Source organism: Medicago sativa, chromosome 8 (assembly GCF_051527215.1).
Source record: "Medicago sativa cultivar Bolivia chromosome 8, Bolivia_mono, whole genome shotgun sequence".
NCBI lineage: Eukaryota > Viridiplantae > Streptophyta > Magnoliopsida > Fabales > Fabaceae > Medicago > Medicago sativa.
In genome coordinates, this window is record NC_140756.1 from 87946367 (window position 1) to 87966414 (window position 20048).

At 34.6% G+C, this 20048-nt stretch overlaps 2 protein-coding genes and 1 pseudogene across 6 annotated transcripts; 1 reads left to right on the top strand and 2 right to left on the bottom strand.

Annotated features, from left to right (window-relative positions):
* The first annotated feature begins 1595 nt into the window (after positions 1-1595).
* On the top strand, positions 1596-13395 carry LOC146902870 (1-phosphatidylinositol-3-phosphate 5-kinase FAB1B-like). Of its 4 annotated transcripts, none has more exons than XM_085734680.1 (12): positions 1596-1905; positions 2713-3444; positions 4561-5295; positions 6070-6223; positions 6442-6786; positions 7776-8636; positions 8737-9068; positions 9346-9469; positions 9558-9731; positions 10153-11673; positions 11932-12198; positions 12787-13395. In XM_085734680.1, the coding sequence occupies exons 2-12, from the start codon at positions 2837-2839 to the stop codon at positions 13090-13092; spliced, it is 5427 nt and encodes a 1808-aa protein (XP_085590806.1). In that variant the 5' UTR covers positions 1596-1905; positions 2713-2836; the 3' UTR covers positions 13093-13395. The 4 variants fall into 4 exon arrangements, with proteins under 4 accessions (XP_085590806.1, XP_085590808.1, XP_085590807.1 ...); XM_085734682.1 differs by having other exon boundaries at positions 9561-9731; XM_085734681.1 differs by having other exon boundaries at positions 2752-3444.
* Positions 13396-14302: 907 nt separating this feature from the next.
* Positions 14303-14477, bottom strand: LOC146902871 (U2 spliceosomal RNA; annotated as a pseudogene).
* Positions 14478-15267: 790 nt separating this feature from the next.
* LOC146902872 (F-box/FBD/LRR-repeat protein At4g26340-like) lies at positions 15268-19263 on the bottom strand. Of its 2 annotated transcripts, none has more exons than XM_085734685.1 (4): positions 17621-19263; positions 16996-17440; positions 16453-16605; positions 15268-15925 (listed from the first exon to the last, which is right to left on the bottom strand). In XM_085734685.1, the coding sequence occupies exons 1-4, from the start codon at positions 18541-18543 to the stop codon at positions 15662-15664; spliced, it is 1785 nt and encodes a 594-aa protein (XP_085590811.1). In that variant the 5' UTR covers positions 18544-19263; the 3' UTR covers positions 15268-15661. The 2 variants fall into 2 exon arrangements, with proteins under 2 accessions (XP_085590811.1, XP_085590810.1); XM_085734684.1 differs by having other exon boundaries at positions 15268-15928.
* Between the last annotated feature and the right edge of the window lie 785 nt (positions 19264-20048).

A 20048-nucleotide genomic window follows, 5' to 3' on the forward strand; every position in this document is an offset into this window, starting at 1 on the left:
CTTTAAGGTAAAGAATAACCTTTTCTATGAAAAATAAAATGATTCAGTCAAAATGCATGATTCAGCCAAATTTTTTTTTTTTTTTATTTCTTTCTAAAATCATTTTAATAATCTATTTTCTGCTTCATTTTATTTTCTCTCTTTCAATATTTGAGTTTCATTTCGGTTTGTTCTCGAAACCATTATAAAAAACAAAAATTAGATGTCAATATTTATTGCAATTTCTACTAATGGAATCTATTGAAATTGATAAACTAGTAGTAGTTGGATATTTAGCATGTCGTTTCAGATAAATATGTCAAGTTTCTCGTGACCGTGGAAAAGAAATAAAGAAAAGCAAACAAATTTGTATACCAAATAATCGTGATCTCACAAGAGAAGAGGGAAATGATAATATTCACTAAAAAGAAAGAAAAGAAAACGATGTATCTATTTTTCTATTCAAAATTGGAAATAATTAACAACTGGAGAAAACACGTGTAATTACATAAGTTGGTGGATTTTACAGATCTATAAGGTACGTGGCGGTTGTTTAACACTTGTACCAACAAAAAATAGAAGATCTTTGCGTATAAATAAAAAATCGATAAAACACTCTTTAAAATAAATAAATAAAATATTTAGCTTTTTTGACTATAAATAGAAAACTTAGTTGTCATGCACGCAATTTTATTTACACAAGCAACAAATTTCATTGTCAAAAAAAAAAAAAGCAACAAATTTCATCTTAGTGCTTAAAAAAAACAACAATTTCCATCTTAATCTTATTTTTACGTGACTTTATTATATTAGTTATTAAAATGATTTTACAATCATCATAAACAAGATATTTGTACAACTCCTAAAAAAGAAGAGGATATTTGTACAATTTTTTTTTTTGACGTTCAATTATTTTAGTATTTAATGTGAATGAATTTATTATATAATTTTTTTTGCACTAATATAATAACTTTAGCGTGGGAGTGAAATTAATTTTCGTTTTGATATAATAGAGGGCGTGAAAGGTCTTTTTATTTTTCATTTTCTATACTAATAGAGCGCGCGAAAGGTCCGAAGAAAGAAAACTACAAAGTAATTTATCCTTATTTTTTTTTTGAAAGAATTTATCCTTATTTTTTGATGGTTGATTGAATCACTACTATATGCCATAAGTTAAATGATTATTCATTGGCTTATATTTTTCGCAAAGTCAATCAAATGTTAGATACTTTTCGCTAAATACATTTTTACGTGTCAATTTTAGATAGAAATTTTTAAATTTTGTTTCTAATTTTGCCTCTTTCGCCATTGCGACTAACACGAACTATGTCGGCTTTCTCCAATAAAATAGAAAAAGACGTAGTTCGTAAAAACTATTTCGACTGATACATTACTAAACCAAACACCTTTGATCGTTTCAAATTCAAAACCTAAAAAACAACTTTAACTATAATCATTTCAAATTCAAAACCTCAAACTGAATAACTTCAATCGTTTGACATTTGAAACCTCACAGTTGTATGCGATGTTAAAAAAAAAAATAAGATGGGGTAGTAGGAAGTAGGAAGTGTTTGGATCCATCCACACGTGATAAGGTGTGGCGCCAAGCAAACCGTGTGATTTTTCTATTTCCTTTTTGTCATTCGGTGTGTGTGACTCTTCTCTCTCTCCTCTCTTCTCTCTTCTCTCTCACACACTCTCTCTTACTGCGCTTCTTTCTCATCATTCATTCAAATTTTCTTATTTTATTATTATTAATTAATTAATTAATTTTTCACACTGTTTTTTCCTAGTTATTATTAATATTATAATATTATTACTACTACTATTCATTCTACTCTGGCGTTTTCTGAAGAAGAAGTTGTGTCGTGTGAGATCTGACAACAACAACAATAGCGGTTGGTTTCTCAAAGGTTTCAGTTTCTGGTAAAGTTACTGTTTTTACTTGCATGTTCATCCTTTTACCCTTTTTTGCTATCTGGGCTGTCAAAATTTTGATATGATCATGATTGTGTGCTTCTTTGCTTGATTGGTTCGTGTTTTTATTGTTTTGTATTGAATTTGGTTTCTGAGTATGCTGGAAAATGATGCATTGAGCTTATTGAAATCTATCTGAACTCAGAAAAAATGTTTTTTTTTCCATTTATTTCTTCCATATGAATATGGCCATTGGACCTAAATAGTGCCTTCTGTTTCGGTTTTAATTGTGAACTTAGAATGCTGAATTGTTTAATTGATTTTGATTTTTTGAATTTTGAGGTTTGATGAGTTAAGGGATTGGTTAGTTTTTGGAACTTGGGGGTTTGATGAATAACAAAAAAACATAACATACCAAGGTTTCTAGCTGTTCTTTTATTAGTTTTTTAGGTTAAAGTATTATTCTCAGTCTTTGATGTTGTCATTGGGCAAGGTTGTTATAGTAATTTGACTTAATTGATTGCAATAAACCTATTTTGTATATCACATTTTTTTAATTAACATTGAAATTTAGCATGAAAAGTGTATTTATGAAGGTTCATGTTGCTATTCATTTAGTTTTGACTTGATTCCTAATTCTTTACTCAAATAGTGTTTTTTATTTTTTCATTATGCGGTAGTGTATAATGAATATTGTTGTCTATAATATGATTATTCTTACTTTAAAAAAATTCATGATTGCTCATGTGATAATGTTAAGAGGTGTTGGTTTCAGTTGGTTTTTCGATTTCTGAAGTTTTTTTTTTTTTTTGGAAGGTCGATTTTTGAAGCATATTTATTTATTCGTTTCACCAGCATCATGAGCCAAGATACATGGATTGTTAACAAGGCTGTTCAATGAAGAAATCATAATGAGTAGGTTAGGGTGGAATCACTGTCCATGGGCACCCCTGACAAGAAGATATCTGATCTTGTTGATGTAGTTAGGTCCTGGATCCCTCGAAGAGTTGAGCCACCAAATGTGTCGAGGGATTTTTGGATGCCAGATCAAAGTTGTAGGGTATGCTACGAGTGTGATTCACAGTTTACAGTATTCAACCGCAGGCATCACTGTCGTATCTGTGGCCGAGTTTTTTGTGCAAAATGCACTGCTAATTCTGTTCCTTCGTCTCCGCGTGAGCCAAATACTGGTCGTGAAGATTGGGAAAGGATTAGGGTCTGCAACTATTGCTTTAAGCAATGGGAGAAGGGAGTAGCAGCTGTTGATAATGTCACTCCCTCAGCCACCCCTTGTCTCAGCCCTTCGCCATCTTCGACAAGCTTGGTCAGCTCTAAGTCGAGTTGCACCTGTCACAGTAGCAGCAGCACTGCCGGTTCAGTTCCTTATTCAACAGGGTCTTATCAGTGTGTGCCTAGTAGTCCACATCAATCTTCCCAAATGAATCTAATAACAGACGAACAAGAAAATTTAAATCCAGGGATGAGTACTAATCCCTCTGAAGCTGTAGAGAATTTGAATTCTAACCAATATGGCTATTGCTTCAACAGGTACGTCTTTCTTTGATGGTTCATTTTTGGTACTTGAGACATAATTCTTGCCTAATGATAATCTATTTTACATAGACGAATGACAGTCTTGTTGTTGTGATAGGGGAATGGGACCTCCTATCAGGAATGTGTACATAGGAGGAGTAGGAGAGAAAACTGGGAATAATGACCTTGTGTAACTAATGGACCCTGTGTAACTAACTGATTGTAGTTTAACTAACTACACTAACTGATGGTAGTTATTGAGTTATAGCAGTTAAGTGTTTGTTGTGTTATGTTGTCTATATAAAGGAGTCATAACGATAGTAGAAGGTATCAATTAAGGTCATTCTTTGGAGTCCAGGTCTCTCGAATACCTGACATTCTGTTACATGCAATTACAATAAAGATTCATATTTTCTTTTCATACTTGAGTTGGAACCTGTCATCTGGTATCAGAAGCTCTTTTCAGGGCTCTGTGGGTATCAATAATGGGGCAGTCACCGTTCAAAAATATAATAATGGGGGAGTCCTACGTGAATTCAAGGGTGGAGGCACGACTAGCTCAAGCGGCAGAGCAACAACGAGAACACTTCAATAGGTCTGTAACACGAATACACAGTTTATTAACTGGCGGCAATGGTATCCCATCACTGGCCACATGGAAACATTCACAGAATCACTTGGAAATAACCACGATGAGAACGCGAAAACCAACTGGCACAAACTGGATATTCCAATCTTTATGGGGAAAGATGCGCACGGTTGGATATCCAAGTTGGAACGATACTTTCGCATGAGGGAGGTTTTGGAGGAAGAAAAGACGATGCTCGTCATTCCTGCGCTAGAATGATACGCATTGGGCTGGGATCAATGGTGGGAATCTTGTAACCCAAAGACGTGGTTTTGTATGTCTGCAGATATAGGGTGTGAATGTTTTGGAGAGAAAAAGGGGTGTATAGATAGGACCCTCTTTCGCTTTAGTTTTGAATCTCATCTGTAAACTCTGATTCAATGACTTTTAGAAATATATATGTGACTAGTGCGCCAAACTATGATGGTCAATTCTGCTGTTCTGATCAGTTTTTTTCTCTCTCCTGCTCTTAATTTTACTGTATGTTTATTCTTTTGAACCAGGAGTGATGATGAGGACGATGATTATGGTGCTTACCATTCTGACACAGAATCAAGGCATTATTCTCGCGTCAATGACTACGATGATCTAGTTAACATTCAAGGGATTGACCGTGTCTATGGACCACATATAATGCATTCCGATGGAGATAACATTCAAGAAAGAAGTTCGAGTCGCCTAGCGCCACCACAGAATCTTGAGTTAGATGGTACAGATGGAGTTCAAGCACCGGGAAAAGAAGCTGATGAGCATGATCATACCGAAGAATGTGAAACATCTCCCTATCAAGAGGAGGCCAATAATATGGAGCCTGTGGATTTTGAAAATAATGGGCTGCTGTGGCTACCTCCGGAGCCGGAGGATGAAGAGGATGATAGAGAAGCTGCTCTTTTTGATGACGATGAAGATGAAGGTAGTACTGGAGAATGGGGATATCTACGATCCTCCGCTAGCTTTGGTTCTGGAGAATTTCGCAGCAGAGATAAATCAGGTGAGAATAACAGGAAAGCCATGAAGAATGTTGTGGAAGGGCATTTTAGAGCTCTGGTCGCTCAGCTTTTGCAGGTGGAAAGCCTAACTGTTGATGATGATGGCAAAGAAAGTTGGTTGGATATAATTACCACTTTATCTTGGGAAGCTGCAACCCTTCTGAAGCCTGATACGAGCAGAGGTGGAGGTATGGATCCTGGTGGATATGTAAAGGTTAAATGCATAGCTTGTGGGCATCGAAATGAAAGGTACAGATAATGAACTAATGTATTAGCTTGCATGCATCTCAAGCTTGTATTTTGTTATGCTGTTTCAGTTTTCTGGTAGATAACATATATGTATGATTTTGATATGTGTTACTGATAACTCTGCATCACTTTGATTCCTTCCATAGTTTTCCCTGTATCAGAGAAAAATAAACTGGGAAAAAAAATCATAATAGTGTATGACCCCAGATAGGCTCATTACGAAGAATAGGCCCATAATTAGTGTTCGCAGCAGAAAGAATAGAAAGAAAAGGGAGGGGAATGAAAGGTGGGAGGGAAGAAACAGCATTATGGAGAAGGATCCATTTTTATGGAGTAGATGGGTGATTCCATTATATTGAAGAACATTTGATTATTCTACCCTTATTCTACCCTTATTTTCTTTATTTTTTCTTATTCTACCCTTCTTGTTTGTCATATGCATTCTGGTGGAAAGGATCCTTCCCTCATCCGTTAGGAAGAAGTTCATATAACTGCTTGTACAGTATACTTTTATGCATTTTTTGTCTGCTGAAGTGTGCAAGTCCATTATGCTTATTTATGGGATGGGTTGATGGGGATATGGCAATCTGAGGTTGGTAAAGAACTGGTGCAAGTCTGTTTTTGTTTAATAATAACACAAACTTGGTGTTTAAAAATATGGGCGAGTGGAAAAGTGTGTTATCCAATCCATATGATTCTTGTTTTGGGAGAAGACTTTTACTCATCGTTTCTTATTTCTGTCTCTATTCTTGATGTTCTAATTTCTATTTCCAGCATGGTGGTTAAAGGCATAGTTTGTAAGAAGAATGTAGCTCATCGGCGAATGACATCAAAAATTGATAAACCACGTTTTCTAATACTTGGAGGTGCTTTGGAGTATCAGCGTGTTTCTAACCAGTTATCAAGTGTGGATACATTGTTACAGCAGGTTCTCCACAAAATTCAGCTCTTAGAAATTGATAATTATATACTAAATATGCACTTTCTTACTTGGGGTCTTACATTGCAATAAATTTCCCTTGGATATGATATTTGATTATTTATCATCTGATCAGGCCAAGTCAGAGATACCTTGGTTGTCATTTTTTTTCCTTCCGTAATTTTATAACCAGTTCTGAATTTCTTGATATTTTTATTCTTCCCCAGGAGATGGACCATTTGAAGATGGCAGTCACGAAGATTGCTGCTCATCACCCCAATGTTCTTTTGGTAGAGAAGTCAGTATCTCGTTATGCTCAAGAATACCTTCTTGCTAAAGACATATCTCTTGTTCTGAATATTAAAAGGCCACTTTTAGAACGTATTGCTCGCTGTACTGGGGCACAGATTGTCCCTTCAATTGATCATTTGTCCTCCCCAAAACTGGGTTACTGTGAAACATTTCACGTCGACAAATTTTTTGAGGAGCATGGTAGTGCTGGACAAGGTGGGAAAAAATTAACGAAGACTTTGATGTTCTTTGAGGATTGCCCGAAACCGCTGGGTTGCACTGTAAGTTCTATAACCTGACATTTTTTGGGATACACATATTGCGGCACATCGTCTTCAAGTTCTATATCTTTGTTATGGCTTATTATGTATCCCAAACTTTTAAGTCGATACATTTGTTACCTATATTTTCTTATATTCTAACAGTATGTGATGCCCCGATACACCAAAATAGGAGGCGTATCCGTGTGGGATACTGACACTCCTAGGATACTTCCAGATATGTATCCTAGTATCCATTTTTTTTATAAATTTTTTTATTGGATATGTTTGAGGTACTTCTACTACTACGATACTTTCGAATATGTATTCTAGAAGTATCCATTTTTTTATACATATTTTTTAAAATATTACCGAATATGTTTGAGATGCTTTGCGGATACGTCTTTGTTGTGGTTTGATACAGAGGGACACTGGGAGCATTACGTTTTTAAAACTATTTTTTACATATATTTTTTGACATTTTTGTTTATAGATTATATATATTTTTTTTAAAAATTTAGTTTTTTTTAATTGAAAGAAAAATCTCTCTCTCTCTCATAAACAAAGAGAAGCCCTACACCTTTTCAGTTTTTGTTGTTGCAGTTTCTGCGTCCTAAAATATTTGAATTTTGACAAAAACTCTACAATTTTATTTTTAATCACAAGTATCTTTGGTAAATTGAGATTATACATTAATGATGAGTTATTAATGTCTATTTCTTTACAAGTATTATACATCTTTAGAAGTTTTTTTATTAAGTTTTGTTAACGTATCACCGTGTTGTATCTTGAAATTCAAAATTTGTGTATCCACGTATCCGTACTCCGTGTCTAGGCTACATACTGCCGCTGTAATTTGTATTTTCTATTTTTTTATTAACCTAGTTAGGGTCTGTACTTAACATAATTGACACATAATAATAAGTTATAAAGAAAAGTTAGGTTGTTTTGCTGGTCCACTTTTCTCTGTTTTTATTCATTGTGTGTATTTTTTATGTTTTACTCTGAAGATCTTGCTTAAAGGCTCTAATGGGGATGAGTTGAAGAAGGTGAAACATGTAGTCCAATATGGAGTCTTTGCAGCCTATCATTTGGCGCTGGAAACATCTTTTTTGGCAGATGAAGGTGCTTCACCTCTAGAGTTTCCCTTGAAATCTCCCATAACTGTCGCACTACCTGATAAACCATCTAGTATTGTAAAATCCATTTCAACTATCCCTGGATTTTCTTCTGTCACTGGTAGAGGGCATCAGGGAGCTGAAACTAATAAAGAAGTACCAAAATGTAATGATGGCTACAAGACGCGTAGAACTTCATCCAGCTGCATTGGATCCGTTGAAAGATCACTGGTGGGTGAGTCGATCCACATGCATGAGATCTCTGGGGACGTCTCACAATTAGCTCAGGATTTGTCATCTTCCCACTGCAATAGTTTCCTCACAAATACTGCTTTTGAGAAGGATGGCAAAGAACGTCCCAAGGAATCCTTACATTGCAGACAAGATGAGGGAACAAAGACAATGATACATGCTGATATTATTTCAGATTTCTTTGGTACCTTAGAGCCTTCCGGGAGAGATGGCAATAACCATATCAAAGCTGTAGCATTGGCTTCAAATCAAGGACCTGATCCTGAGTCACCAATTGCAAAACACGATGACAATAATAATAATTTTGATAATGACATGATACACTCAAAAGAAGATTTTCCTCCCTCTACTTCTGACCATCAGAGTATTTTAGTTTTCTTATCAACACGTTGTGTGTGGAAAGGAACTGTTTGTGAAAGATCTCATCTTGTTAGAATTAAATACTATGGAAGCTCTGATAAGCCTTTGGGTCGATTTTTGAAAGATCAACTATTTGATGAGGTATTAGTTTTTCCAAATCACTTATTTTTCAAATAAATTTTATCACCAATTGCTATCTTGGGACTTCAAAACTCTCACAAAATTAATATTTCCATTTTAGAAATACACTTGCCGCTCATGTGAAATGCCACCGGAAGCTCATGTTCATTGTTATACTCATCGGCAAGGGAGCCTGACAATTTCTGTGAAGAAACTATCAGAGTTTCCTTTACTAGGGGAAAAGGAAGGTAAAATCTGGATGTGGCACAGGTGCCTGAAATGTCCTCGTGTAAATGGTTTTCCTCCTGCCACACGGAGAGTAGTTATGTCTGATGCTGCTTGGGGCCTATCCTTTGGGAAATTCTTGGAGCTGAGTTTCTCAAATCATGCAGCAGCAAGCAGGGTTGCAAATTGTGGTCATTCTCTTCACAGAGACTGTTTAAGATTCTATGGGTATGCTTTTCTCCTCATAAATTAAATGTATGGTAAATGGGTGTGGTTGAATAGTATAATGATAAAAAAATATACTGAACTTGAAATTCTTACATAGTTGGTGCTTTTGTTTAATCAGTTACAAGAAAAAGTCTTTATTTACCAATAAAATGTGATGGTTGAACTGCATCACATAGGATTGTGTAGCACTTAAAATACCTAGTCCCCAATTCAGATGGAAGTTACATCAAACACGTGGTTGTCTTTTTGAATCATTTTTTCTTCTTCTTGTGTGCAGATTTGGGAAGATGGTGGCCTGCTTTCGTTATGCTTCGATTGACCTTAATTCTGTTTATCTTCCTCCATCTAAACTTGAATTCAACTACGATAGTCAGGACTGGCTACAGAAAGAAGCACATGAGGTTGATAAGCTAATCTTAGTTGGTATATTGGATATAGCACTCACTGCTGAGTCTTTTCTGTATTCATGAGATTGTTGATCTTGTCCAGCAGGTACATAACAAGGTGGAAGTACTGTTTAGTGAAGTGTGCAGCGCTCTAAATCAAATTTCAGAAAAGTTTTCAGGTCCTGTGCTGCAGGAGGGTGGAAAGGCAGTGGCAGATTTTAGGCATTTGATTGCTGAACTTAAAGGAATTCTGCAGAAAGAGAAAGAAGAATCTGAGGTAGGTGGTTTGAGATGTTGCGATTCATTGCCCCCTTCTTTCAACTACACCCTCCGGTCACTATTATAAGCAAAAATCTACATTTTAGATTCATTCAATTAATGATGTATATGGTCTTTATTATAGACCACATACATCATTTAATGAATGAATCTAAAATGTAGATTTTTGCTTATAATAGTGACCAGAGGGTGTACTCTCTTGATGCCTCACCCCCTCTTCCCCTTTTCTTCCCAGAAAGAGTTTCCAAATGAACATGATTAAAATTTTCGACTACATTCTTGTTCTTTCTAGTCCTCCACTTACCAGATTAATTGATAAATGAATTGGGTTCATTTAAAATTTTGTTGATTTTCCTTGCTCGATAAGAAGTGATTGCACATTAATACTTGGTTTCGCTTTTGTAATGTTGAATATCTAGGACTTGTTACAGAAGTTTCTGCATCAAGAGGGCATAGCTGGTGGGCTCATGGTTGATGTTCTAGAGCTCTGTAAATTGCGCCGGCATATCCTCATTCTTTCTTTTGTATGGGACCAGCGCCTGATATATGCATCCAATCAAGGTAAAATTACTCTTTCAGAAGATTCAAAGAACTCCTATCAGAAAGTGAAATCAATTGGTTCTAAGGAAAAGGTTGTGGAGACAGATGTGGTCACTAGGTCTGCAAGAAGCCATAGCAGTTCTGATTCCTTTCTTTTGGAAACAAAACCTGATGGAAACCTTGATTTAGAAAACTCTAGCCACCTTAGCCAGTCTGGTGAAATGATCAAAGGTGAGGACAAGAGTAAAGACACAGGCCAGAGTAAATTTGATCTTTCTCTCTCTCATGGCGCAAATGTCAATGATAAATTAAACTCTCCGGAGTTTGGAGGAGCTATCCGGAGGAGGAGGACTTCGTCCGAGGGGGGATCTCGTAATGTGGCCAATTTATCTGATACCCTTGATGCAGCATGGACTGGGGAGAACCAACCGGAAAATACACTATACGAAGAAAATGGTTGTCCAGCTCCTGATGTAGCAGCTGTGACAGTTCATTCACCTACGGTAATGGCTACTGCAAAATCAAATCTTGATAATTATACTGCTAGTATAGGTGGAACCGAAACAGGATACACTCATGACTCTAAATTGCATTCCAAAGGTCTTGACAGTAGATGGTCTGGGATGCCTTTTGCTAACTCATGTTCATTCAACAAAACTTCTGCCTTCAATACACAGAAACTTGTTGATTACAACTTTGTCCACATTTTATCATTTCGAGAGTTGGACCGCCAGACGGGTGCTAGACTGCTTCTTCCTGTTGGCATTAATGATACCATAGTGCCAGTCTATGATGATGAACCGACTAGTGTTATAGCACATGTGCTTGTGTCAAAAGATTATCATATCCAGATGTCAGAATCTGATAGACCTAAAGACAGTCTAGAAAGTTCAGTTTCATTGCCACTATTTGATTCGACAAGCCTACTTTCTCTCAACTCTTTGGATGAGACAATTACGAACAGCTACAGAAGTTTTGGATCATCTGAGGAGAGCATGACGTTATCCACTTCTGGGTCTCGGATGGTTGGGGATTCACTCCTGTATTCAAAGGATTTTCATGCAAGGGTTTCTTTTAATGATGACAGTTCCCTTGGAAAAGTGAAATATAATGTAACTTGCTACTATGCAAAGAGATTTGAGGCTCTAAGAAGAACTTGTTGCCCTTCTGAGCTTGATTTTGTGCGGTCCCTTAGTCGTTGTAAGAAGTGGGGGGCTCAGGGAGGAAAGAGCAATGTTTTCTTTGCAAAAACCTTGGATGATAGATTTATCGTCAAGCAGGTTACAAAGACAGAGCTTGAATCATTTATCAAGTTTGCACCGGCTTATTTTAAATATTTATCAGAGTCGATCAGTACAGGAAGCCCAACTTGTCTGGCAAAGATCTTGGGAATTTATCAGGTACTTTTTGTTAAATTATCCAATGTTCTGATGTCATACAGAATATTTACAGGAAGTCCAAATATTTTTATCAGATTTATGTTCCATCCTATATTTTAGAAACTGTCGCATGAAGAAACACTCTTATGCAACCAAATAAATGGCGTTTCATCATAGATTTATCTTTGAATCTTGTGATACAGTTTTCCTAGTCTAAATAATTGATATGTTTGTCAGTTCTCATTGTGTGCGCTTTTATGTCTTTTGTTTTCTTTGAAGGTAACATCAAAGCACCTCAAAGGAGGGAAGGAAACAAAAATGGATGTTTTGGTTATGGAAAATCTTCTTTATCGGCGCAACATAAGACGGCTTTATGATCTCAAAGGTTCTTCTCGATCAAGGTACAATCCAGATACAAGTGGGAGCAATAAAGTTCTGCTGGATCAGAATCTCATTGAAGCTATGCCAACCTCTCCAATATTTGTTGGGAACAAGGCAAAGCGGCTTCTTGAGAGAGCTGTGTGGAATGATACTGCATTCCTTGCTGTAAGTATGATTGCCCTTATTAATTTTCATGCTTTACCCTAATTTTAGCTTCATGGGTTTTATTGCATTCAATTTCATTTCCCTCTTTTCTTTCGTCTGTGATGTTAGAAAGGAAAACTCACATAGGTAACCCCATCTCTGTTTACATTTTTAACTTTCAAGTGAGAACAACGAATAGCTAAAACTGGTTTGGCCATCGTGTATGTAGGATTTATCTAGTGAAAGTATGAGATAACTTCATTTCGAGCATAAAATACAATCATACATACACAGTAAAGACTATCACAATGTTTTGAAAACCGGACCGAGAATGACTAATAAATAAACAAAAGGTATACAAGTATTTAAAAGTAAAAATAAAATAAAAATGGGTTGAACCAACCACAGTTCATCCCTGGTTCAATCCAGTTCTACCAGACTACAGTACAACTGAGATCCAACCAACCATGAACTGGCCAGCTCCTGGTTCAACTGGTCGGTTCAGTTTTTATACATTGGTTTATTATGTGTGCTATGTAATTATTAGAGAAAGCAATTCCCAGTATTTATATCTTTAGGTAATATAATATTGTGTGCATATGGTTGCAGTCAATATATGTGATGGACTACTCATTGCTTGTTGGTGTGGATGAGGAGAAGCATGAGCTAGTTTTAGGCATCATTGATTTTATGAGGCAGTATACATGGGACAAGCACCTTGAAACTTGGGTGAAGACCTCAGGCATTCTTGGTGGACCCAAGAATACTTCTCCAACTGTCATATCACCACAGCAGTACAAGAAACGGTTCAGGAAAGCGATGAGCTTATATTTTCTGATGGTGCCAGATCAATGGTCTCCTCCAAGCTTACAAACCAGTGAATCCCAAACCGACCTTTGTGATGAAAATTCATGAGGTGGGGCCCATTTGATTGATATGTTCAATGTTTATATCTTGTAAATGTTAAGATAAAGATTACAGCTTCCATTCATGTCTGTTCTCTTTTTTCTTATACCCTCAATATATTTCTGCTGCATTTGTATTATGTGATAAATGCAGGTGTAAATTTGTGTTCCTTAGAAAAAACATGGTAGGTGCACCTTCAATTACCAGGGAATGTTCAAAGGGTATGCTGGATCATGTCTGTCAAGGCTAACTGTACAGTGATTTGTTTATTTTCCCTCTCAATTTTTGATTTACAAATCATAACTTTCTGAAGGCATTTTGTATTATTCACCTTTTCTTTATTGTTGTGAACTACGGAAGTCCGTAATATGGACCCTAAAAATAAAGGTCCACCCATGAAACTGTATTACCATGCTCCAATGAGACTATATTTAAGGCTTTCAAGAGAGCAACATAATCACTTGAGATGGTTGTTTTAATACAACAATAAAGGAACTTCCTGACGCAATGGTTCTGCAATTCCATTAGCCGGCATCGAGAATTCAAGATCAGTTATTTTGGCCGGGTTGCCATTCTTTTCTTAAAATAGCAAAATATTGTTTGGATTTTTGTTTCTGTGATGCAGCCAAAAGACTACACAACAGGGAAAAAAAAAAGAGAGGCTAAATTACACCAGTTTTAAGTTATTTAATTATAACAAATTGGTTCTTTAAATTTTTTTGGGTACCACTTATGTTTTTAAGTTATTTAACTGTGTAACAAGTTAGTCCTTAAGTATTTTTTGTAACGATTAGGTCCTTTAAGCTATTTAATTGTAACTTTTAGGCTTTGAATAATTTACATTTTTAGGATCTAAAATACCCGTTAGAGTTATATAACTTAAAGTACCGAATTGTTACGGAAAAACTTAAAGGACCAAATTATTACAATTAATTAACATAAAAGATTTAAGTGGTTCAAATTTTTTTTTAATGATCAATTCGTAACACTCGGTCAGCTTAAGTTTGATTTCTTGTTTTGCTTATACTATATGGTTCGGAGATTGGAACAGAGGGAACATGATGAGCGGTAGGATGGAACAAAATATTCTCATTAGAGTAAAATTGAGGTTGGATGGGGTAAAAAAAATCTCATTAAATTAAAATTGAACAATACTGAAGATCAGCATATATTGTTTGACGTTTGGGTGACACATAAGAAACCCAGTAAGAAGCTACTAAAGTGGTATCTTCCTTCCGAAAAAGTAATTTAATATCGTGTGATCTATTGGACCACATATCAAATATCTCAAAAAAATAATTTAATATCGTGTGATCTATTGAACCACATATCAGATATCAACCGATAAGAACATATATTACACTTGATCCTAACCTAGAATGGTATGAGTTGGAACAAGTCTTCGAAGCTGGATTTATGTCTAACATATACTCAATGACTTTGCTGACTTCTCGATGTGGGACTTATGCAACAACTTGAGACTCTTGCAGGGCACTTTCGTGAATCATGAAATTTAATATGATTAGAGATTGATTAAAATTTACATGGGACCTACCAAATTTGTATGGGACCCACATGAGTTGGTGGGATCCATGTAAGTTTTAACCAATCAAAGAGAGTGTTGGAAAGTGTATGTTAGAATGTGTTGCTAGCATTTCATGTATCACAACTCTAAATAAATACCAGCTCTCAAATTTATAGTCTGGATTCATATTACTCTGAGGTCAGCTACAAATATTGCAAGAATTTTATTGTGTAATGATGTTTGAAAAATTGAAGGCTACGTTCACAATCAGGAATTGACTTAATAACTTGTGAGTTGTGATTTTATACACCACAAATTTTTCAATTCCTAAACATTACCATTAGAATCATATTGATTATTCCTTCAATTCTACAAACATCGCCCTTTATATCATATGGGAAGGGAGAAATTTTAAAATTAATTTACTGTTTTACCTTTAAACTTAATTAAACATACAAAAATAATTTAAAGAAAAAAATAATAGTAGTTTTTTTAAAAAATAGTAGTCTTTATCGTGTTCAAAAGAAATTAATAGTAAAAAGAGATGGTACAAATTAAATATAGGTAGGTATATCAGCACAAATCAATCAAAAATGATTATGCTATCATTTTCAATATCAAAGAGATCATAACACAAGATATAATTTAAAGAAAGAAAATAACATGTTAAGGTCTCATAAGTTGTTATAAGGATAATATAACCTAGTAATAATAAAAGTTTGTTACAAGGATAATATAACCTAATAATAATAAAAGTTGTTACAAGGATAATATAATCTAATAATTATAAAAGTTGTTACAAGGATAATATTGAGATTTTAAATTAATCTAACTATAATTTTGGCAATACAATAAAATTTTAAAGAGATCATCTTCCCACCATTCCGAAAAACTCCAATTTAGGGGAAGCAAAAAGTGGTATGCTTCCCTCCTCTTCCCTCCTCTCTTCCTCTAAAAATTGAACCAAACACGTCAAATTAAAAATATTCCCTCCCCTCTTCTTTCCTCTCCTCCAAGAATCTCGAACCAAATAGACCCTTAACGAGATATAATTCAGTCAAATATTAGTTGGCATGCTTTAGAGGCCCTTGGCACAATAGATAATCTTTTGAGAATGTCGTACTTCATACTTAGGTCCACCCAAATATCAGCAATACTCATTGTCTTCAAAACAGTCCCGTTTTGCAAAATACATTCAGCAAATAACAACTCATCTGGTAATCCTTCATATCCTTTAAATTGAACAAAGGTCAAATGTGATACAATGCAATTAGGAACATTTGATTGTGTAGTCCATCCCGGTAAGGGTGCTTGTTCCTGCTGGTAATTAAAGACAAAACAACATGCATAAGACAATGAATCATGTTATATATCCTTGTAGTCATTTGGAGCACACATAAAACAATGTGTTGTCTTTTTTTTTTTTTTTGAAACAGCAAATATTATTCACGTCGAGCATATGCAAGGTGCACAACAAACTCGCGGATAGAAAAACAATAGCCATACAAAGGGTGCCGCACATACACGGAACACACCCTGAACCCAAGGCATCAAACAGTGAGGCCGAGATTAAACAATGCCCTGTCTAATCATAAAAAACATTATGCAATTGCATTAAAGTGGTAGTTAGACGTCCCAATTGGGTTGACATCCCTTAATACCCCAAATCAAATACAAGCATACTCATAATAAGTGCCGAACCCATAAAACAAAAAAGACAAGAAGGACATAAAAAAGAGCTAAGGGAATCGGAAATTGGGCAATCCTAGGCGATCCCTAAAAAATAGTACATGAAGTTAAATAAAATCTTTTTTTAATTAAACAAACTTAAGAACTCAACAAACCTTCTTGTTATGAATTACGAGAACTTGAAGCTGATGACATGTCTGAAGCATGCTCAACAAATTTTTTGAGTTGAACCATGGAAGAGTAAGATCTAGACGAAGTAAATGATGAAATTCTGGAAAATGTAGATCACGGGGACAACCCAGAAGCCACTGGTTTAACACAATAACAAATAGTTAGGACCGTTTTGTTACGGATTAAAATAAAAGTGATTTTGCCATAAAATAATTTAGAGATTATTTCATAGAGATTTTATGAAAAAATCAGAATCTATTTTGCATTTGTTTACCCTAGTAAAAAAATAATTTAATTTGTTTGGATACAGCTATATAAAAACGATTTTTTGTTACAAAATTAGTTCAATATTTTGATCCGTATTTTTTCTCTGTTTTTTTTTTATTTTTAATTCTGAATATTTTAAAAAGCTGCAACAAAGAATGCAATACTTTTAAAAGTGATTGTTTTTTTTAAGAAAAGTGATTTTTTTCTCAAAAAACTATAACAATTAAGGAAAATATTAATCCACACTAATAAAACTATACCTTTGTTGTTGAAATACTCAACACCAGATGTTTTATTCCAGAAAGAGCACCAAAGAGCTTAAGTAAATGTGAGGTCAAATTAGGATCATCCAAAGAAGAGAAAACATCAAGAGATGCTTTCACCACGCTTTGCAAGCTGCTAACTTCACCAAATGTTATTTGGGTAGTGTTAAGATAGTCAAAAGTGAGTGCTTGAATTTCTAGGGAAGGCTCATTGCCATAGTCAACAGTAGTATTCAACCTCTTCAATGTAGGTGGAACACGAATTTTGTCGTAGTCCTCAGCACAAATGTATGCATCTAGGGTTTCTAAGATAGGGCAGCCAGAAAGTAGGGCATTTATCGAAGACATTTCCAAATAACCGTTGTCAAGTTTTAGCTTCATTAGTGATGGTAGATGAATCTTCTTAAACCACTGTGGGTCAACAAATATTGCACCAACGAGCCTGAGATACATGTAAATATATGTTATGATCATATTACAAAAGATGAGTGTCACAAATATAACCTTTAACATATATAATTCCTAACACATTCTATTAAAATTTAAACTAATCTCACTAAATTATGTGATAACATATAAATTTATTAAAATTTAAAATTTACCAAGAATAAAAAATGCTTGCCTGAGGGAGACGAGATTGGTGCAAGCGGAGAGGGCAATAGGAAGCTCAAAGTGGTATGAGTCTATGGAATAGAGAGTGACGTTCAATTCCTTGAGGTGGGACCCAACGACAGAGTGGACCCACGTGTTGATGAAATCTTGACAGACTTCGTTATCGATGAGAGATTTAGTACACGATAGATCCATCTTCTGTATCTTGTAGTGCGAACGGAGGGACAACAAATTGTTTACAAAAACGGCAAATTTTTCAAAGTGTTGAAATCGTTTTTCCAGGTTTTGGATAAAATTGACATCAAATTTAAAAGAGTGGTCAGATAAATGGAGAACCGTGAGATCTTTCCAAATGTCGCGCCACCTGGAGGACAGAATGCTCATTTGAACGCATGTATGGGTTGGGAGAAAAGACATGATATGGCTCAGCACACAGTCTGATAGGCTGCTTATCCTGTCGTCCTCTGTAGTTGATGTTGATGATTTTTGCCGTTTATAGTTGGACACAGCTATTGTTGATGATGATTTAGAGTTCGACACGGCTATTGTTGATGATTTTTGCCATTTAGGGATCGACACAGCCATTGTTGTTGATGATTTTTGCCTTTTAAAGTTCGACACGGCTATTGTTGATGATGATCTAGAGTTTGACACGGCTATTGGTGATGATTTTTGCCGTTTAGGGATCGACACAACCATTGTTGATGATGATTTTTGCCGTTTAAAGTTCGACACAGCTATTATTGATGATGATCCAGAGTTTGACACGGCTATTGTTGTTGATGATTTTTGCCGTTTAGGGATCGACACAGCCATTGTTGATGATGATTTTTGCCGTTTAAAGTTCGACACCGCTATTATTGATGATGATCCAGAGTTCGACACGGCTGTTGTTGTTGATGATTTTTGCCGTTTAGGGATCGACACAGCCATTGTTGTTGATGGCGGCAAGGCAATATGAAAGAAGAAGAAGGGTATGTATAGTTTTGAGCTGTGCAAGCTTTAATCACAAAGGGAATTAGGGCCGGAAAAAAGTGCTAAGGAGTTGTAGAATATAGCCACGCTTATATAGTGGCAGAATCTTAAAACAAAATCGAATATTTTTTAGGATCTTTTCTATTTTTAATCTTTATCACATATTTTTTCAACAAATAAAATATTTCTTCAAAAAATCTTTCTATTTCCCTTCCAATTAAGCAAAAGGCCAAACAGCTTAGGTGGATTTTGTAAATTTATAAACTTATTATATATTATACTAGCGAAAAGACAGGTGGATTTTGTAAATTTATAAACTTATTATATATTATATATTATACTAGCGAAAAGACGGGCGCTCACGTGCCCATCTTTCTGTTCTTTTTTTTTCCGAAGGAATCTTTCCGTTCTTTTTTTTATTGCGTTAATGCATGTAAATTATAAACGGTATCTATTTTCTAATTATGAAACTTAACGACTATAAAAAAATACAATATTTCCCCTTTTTATTATGTCATTTAATTGAAGTTTTTTTGTTTTTTTAATAAAGTTTATTTTTTGTTATCTATAACTAGCTAAAATTATGAACAGTGCTTTATGGAATTTTGATTTTGATTAAAAGTAAAATTTTTGCTTTCAAATTATAACAAATTCAACTAACCATAATTATCTTTTTCAATGACACCAACAATATAACAAAAAATATTATCTAAATTCTTAATTTTTTAATGACATCAATAACAATATTTATTATAGAAAAAGTTGTTTAAATGTATAATTTGAATAACGAAAAAGTAAGTATATATATATACTCATTTACTTTGTTACACTTTTTAAAGGATAAATGGAAAATCCCTAACAAAAGGATAAAGGAAAAAAATGGACAAATATATACTCAAATCGTGTTTGTTACATTTTATTATATGTGTTATTTGTATTGAAAGTTGAGGGTAATTTTCTAAAGAGAAAAAAACCAGCCCCCAGCCCAATAGAGGCAATGAGTATATTTTTTTAAATATTTTAATATTGTTGGTGTTATTAAAAAAGATAAGAATCTATTATATTTGTCCCGAAAAAAAAGTTATATTATATTTGTTATATTATTGGTGTGATTGAAAATGTTAAAGATGATTTGTTGCAATTTAAAAGTCATACATATATTTTTAATCAATTTTTTTTGACAAGATATTTTTAATCACAATTGTTGTTCAATTTTTTTATAGAAAAACTTAAAATTTTCCATCCTATTTAATAATTATTAAAAAGTGTGAAGATGGGTAAAAATGCCCGTCTGAACTTTCTGGCTGAAAAGAGCCCCTTAATTGTCCAATTGAGAAGAAAAAAATTGTGTGTAAAATATAGATAAAGTCTTAAATTACCAGATATATCTATGTCTTTTTTCTTTCTTTTCAAATAACCTCTCAATTACCATTTTATTTATTATTCATAAGATATCAACGTAG